The 4,508-nt window shown below is 55.4% G+C and overlaps 1 protein-coding gene across 1 annotated transcript; it reads right to left on the bottom strand.

The window, feature by feature from the left end:
• Positions 1 to 361: 361 nt before the first annotated feature.
• Positions 362 to 2,109, bottom strand: GP9 (glycoprotein IX platelet). The gene is made up of 3 exons (XM_059165191.1): positions 1,967 to 2,109; positions 1,110 to 1,237; positions 362 to 1,009 (listed from the first exon to the last, which is right to left on the bottom strand). Exon 3 carries the CDS (start codon positions 996 to 998, stop codon positions 465 to 467), a length of 534 nt encoding a protein of 177 aa, XP_059021174.1. The 5' UTR covers positions 999 to 1,009; positions 1,110 to 1,237; positions 1,967 to 2,109; the 3' UTR covers positions 362 to 464.
• Between the last annotated feature and the right edge of the window lie 2,399 nt (positions 2,110 to 4,508).

Below are 4,508 nucleotides of genomic sequence, written 5' to 3'. Positions count from 1 at the left end.
CTGTGCCTCCTGCTCTGCTCGCTGCCATGGTCGGGGGGGAGCACACTTTCTGTGGAATTAAGAGAGGAGCTAAACGCTGATGTGACATTTGCGTGGCCCCTCCGGAGTGGCCCATGCAGGAAGTAGGTGCCGGGATGGAGGAGAGCGTGAGGACTGTGACAGCCTGGGACCCGGAGGAAGGGCTCGGGATGTCCACAGACTGGGATGGAGGGTAACTGGTGTGGAGGAGATGGGACAATCCCTGCATTGGGGGACAGAGAAGCCCCAGTTGGTATCTGGTTATAACAAAATGGACCCAGTTTTCCAGAAAGAGCCAGACTTGGGTGCTGAAAGGAAAAATAACCAAAATTCTGAACTCGGATAAAATGGTCGAGCACCCAGTTTATTTTGAGTTACTGGTGGCCCTGATGCCCAGGCCTGGTGGGGTCTGGGGAGGGGCTCAGGGTGACCCTGGGCACCTGGCCTCAGTCAAAGATCTCTGTAACAGTGCACAGGAGGCCGGCCAGGAGAGCCAGGCCCAGCATGGCCACGACAATCAGCAGCACATCCCACCAGAGCTCTGGGTATGTCCAGGACTCTGGGAGCTGCCAGCCGCAGCTCCCCAGCTCAAAGCCCGTGAGCTGGCCCAGCGGGCGGGCAGTGGCAAGCTCGGGGCTGGCGCAGCGGATATGTAGCAAGGCCTCTGGCGTGTGGTCCTCCAGCCAGAGACGCAGGTAGGTGAGGCTGCAGTCACAGTGCCAGGGGTTCTGCGTCACATCGAGGATCTGCAGCTGGGGCAGGTGGTCGAAGGCACCAGGGGGCACAGAGCTCAGGTTGTTATTAGCCAGCAGGAGGTGACGGGTGTGGACAGGCAGCGCAGGCAGGGCCGTGAGCCCCTGTCCCTGACAGTCCACCCACAGCCCCATGGTTTCCAGGGCCCGGCAGGTGCACTCGGTGGGGCAGTCGTTGGTAGCCTGTGCGGCAGCCCAGAGCAGAAACAGGGCCCCCCAGGCAGGCATTGGCAGGCTGGCTGTGGGCAGAGTGGCCATGAGGGGAGGGAGAGTCTGGCAGCCCGCACCCCCTGCCAGCCAACGGCCAGTGGGACCAACCTGGGACAAAGGAAAACTCACCTTCCTTCTCAGGCCTCAGCCTTCTCCTTTGTGGAATGGGGTGGTTATGACGGCAGGAGGTGAAGTGTGCCCAACCCAGGCCTCGCTGAGCCTCCCAGGACACTCAGAAGGCAGGATGGTGAGTGTAGCTGTGGGGTGGGGGCGGGGAATGAGGGTTAGAAGGCTCTTGGAAAGGAGCCAGGAGGTCCAGCCCCTCCTCAGTGGGGTGAGGAGGGATGCAAATGCTTGCCAGATGCTTCTCAGTCCCAAATCCTGGCCCCCAGGCTGCTCACAGCCCCCGTGCCCAAGCCCAGGGACAGGCTGATGCTGCAGACTTCACAGAGCACCCTGCGCCATCGATGTCTGCAGCTGGCCTGGGGCCCGGTGATCTCTTTGGTGATACTTAATGTAGAAAACAGCAGGATGAAGACACTGAGATGGGGACCAGGAGGAGCCCCCAAAGGGGCTCCCTCTGGAAAGCCATGCATCGAGGCTAACACTCAGAGTTGGGGAAATCGAGCCTTGGAGACAGAGTGCGACCCATGCAGGGTCACCTGGCGGTCTGTGTCACAGAACCGAGTCCAACTCATGCCTCCTGAGCTCCAGGCTCTTGCCTGGGTCTCCTACTTGCCTACAATTGCTTCGCCTTCTTAAGACAGGCTCTCCCCTCAGGGCCTAGCCCACAGCAGGTTGTGAAAATTAGTTGAATCAACCAAGGAGCCAGTGTCTCAGAGCCGGTGCCCTCCCCCTGCCCCGTCTTCTGGAGAGGAAAGCTGAAGGGACAGAGGTGGGCCGGTGGCTGGCCTCCTCTCCCACGGTCCCATCCGTGTGGGGGCGCGCTGTGGGAGGTGGTCCTGGGTAATAAGAGTGCCACTTACTTGTAGGCCTGCAGCCAGCACTCCTTTCTGTGCCCTGAATTGTCCTGGTCGAGGCTGAGGTAACAGCTCTATGCAAAGCCGCTGGTGGCCGCTGCTTGAGTGGGAGGAAGGAAATGATGAAAATAGCCCAGCTTATCCCCCGCGTGCAGCACTGGGGGGCTGTCTCCGGAGGCAGCGGGCCCTCGGGGTCCCAGGGAGTTGGGCCCTAAATGGTAGGTCAGCCCCTGTTTACAGAAGGGGGTCCCACAGGTCATCGCCGTGGACTACCGGTGCCTCGCTGGGCCTGGGGGAGAACCAAGGAGGCCCCTCATCAGGTCTCAGGAGGTGGGGAAGGCTTCCAGGAAGATGAGGCCTTGGAGGCCTCCAAATCTCCTATTTCCTTATCTGTAAAATGGTAGCAATCATCCCTGTCCTGCTTGCATATGCAGGGTGTGGCTGGGGCAGCTCCTGTGGGCAGAGAATCCTATGGCCGGAGAACAATGTCATCTTGGATTTTCTTTGGTTCTTCGGAATAGGTCAAGGAGAAAGTCATTTTTTGGTGTACTGCATCTTTAGCACCTTCTAATAACCTCCTGATCTTTCTCTTTCATGGGATGCTACAGGCCCATGGCTCCGTCTCTATCAGTCATTGGTCTCTAGCTAGAATTTAAGATTGTTTTTTAATCTGCATTTTATTTATTTCTGTCACTACAGGGGAGTGACATCAGTTTTCCATTTTCGTTAGTGATACAGAGTTCTCTTTAAAAGATAAGTGGATTTTCAGTTTATTTATCTATTTTAAAAGATTTTGTTTATTTAATTGAGACAGACAGAGAAAGAGGGAGCACAAGGAAGGGCAGAGGGAGAAGCGGACTATCCACTGAGCAGGGAGCCCGGCATGGGGCTCAATCCCAGGACCCTGAGATCATGACCTGAACCGAGGGCAGACACTGAGCAGACTGAGCCAGCCAGGCGCCCCTCAGGGGCGCTTTCAACACCCCGTTTGCACACTACTCTAGACCCACAGGAGCATGCCTCATGTTCACACAGAGTGTGGGTGTTTTATTTTTTTAGCATCTCGCAACTTGGAGCTCGCTTCAAGGCGTGCTCCCGTTCATCGGTGTATCTGTCATCTGCTTCTCCCCGACAGCACAGCAGCTCCCTGAGGGCTGTGTCCATGGTCAAGCCACGCGCCGAGGTCAGCGCCTGCACCTCACAGGTCCTTCCTTAGTCTGCACCGGCTGATTGCTGGAGCAAGCCAGTGATTTGACTCTGAAAGTTTCTATCAGCAGGAGGACCCCGATCTTCTAACCCAACCCCTCGTTGTGCAGATGCTGGCAGACCACTCATAGGGGAAGCCTGACTTCCTGAGAGGCTCCCCTGCCCCCGTGGTCCCATGGCCCCATCCATGGCCTGCTTCTAGGACACCTGGGATTGGCTTGGGCTTGGTTTTAAGTACCCAAGGCTGTGCATTACAGCATTGTTAATGGCAGCAAAAAGCTGGAAACGAAAGGAACAGTTACCAGTCATGCACACCATGGGATATTTGACAGACATCACACTAAATGAAATAAAACCGCATGAATCATGTTCTTGGGGGAATTTCCATTGTGTTGTTGAGCGGCAAGAGTGAAATGCACAAGAGTATGAAGTAATACCCCATTCTGGTAGAACAAACTGTGATAAACTGTCCTTGCTCAGGACGACTTGAGAACATGGGCCTCCTTATTTCTTACTGTGTGCCCCTCTCAGGCTAGCCTCTGTCCTCCCCCGTGGCCAGAAGGCTGGGGTCTTTCCTGCTGGCCCCGCGGGGCGGTGCTTGGATTCTCGCTTTCCACTCGGCCCAGCTCTGCCCTCTGGAGAAGGCGCTAGGCATTGACCTTCCTGTGATGCCCAAAGGGCCAGCCTCCCCAACCTTCTGATCCCTGGCCCAGAGCAGGGTGGGGAGGGAAGGTGTCATTCGGTCCCCTGGAGTCATGACTGCTGTCGCTGGGGTCACCTGGCAGGTACTTGGTGACCACTCGAAGAACCTGGGCCACAGACCAGGAACCTCAACCTCCACAGACCTTCCCTTCTCCCACTTGTGGACCCCTGGGCTGTCCCATCTTCATCTTCCTGCATGCCTTTACAGCATGTGAGGAAGGAGTCCCGGTGAGTGGGTGCGCCCCAGCCCCCAGGTTGTGTTTCCTGACCTAGTTGGGCACACACTCTTCCTCTTAGACCTCTGAGACTTCCCTCTTATTTTTTAGCATATACAACTTAAAAAAAAAAAAAAAAAACCAAAATGACCAAACAAAAAGCAGCACACATGAAAACTCATTTTTGTGGTGGAAAAATTGAATGTTCAGATGAGCAGGAAGAAAACAGTAAAATTTTCTCTCAATTCCAATATCAAGCAAGACTGCTTTTTATTATTTTTTTTTCCAGTGCGTATTTCTTTTCTTACCCTGAATTGGGTCACTTGGGGCCCACACTGTCCTGGAACCTCCTTTTTCCACCTGCGAATACACCCACATATGTCACCAGTGTTTGCCATAGTTCCATTGTATGGACGTGGCAACTT

Source organism: Mustela lutreola, chromosome 2 (genome assembly GCF_030435805.1).
Source record: "Mustela lutreola isolate mMusLut2 chromosome 2, mMusLut2.pri, whole genome shotgun sequence".
Classification (NCBI taxonomy): domain Eukaryota; kingdom Metazoa; phylum Chordata; class Mammalia; order Carnivora; family Mustelidae; genus Mustela; species Mustela lutreola.
The sequence above is the reverse complement of the archived record's forward strand: the minus strand, read 5'-3'. Positions and strand labels throughout refer to the sequence as shown.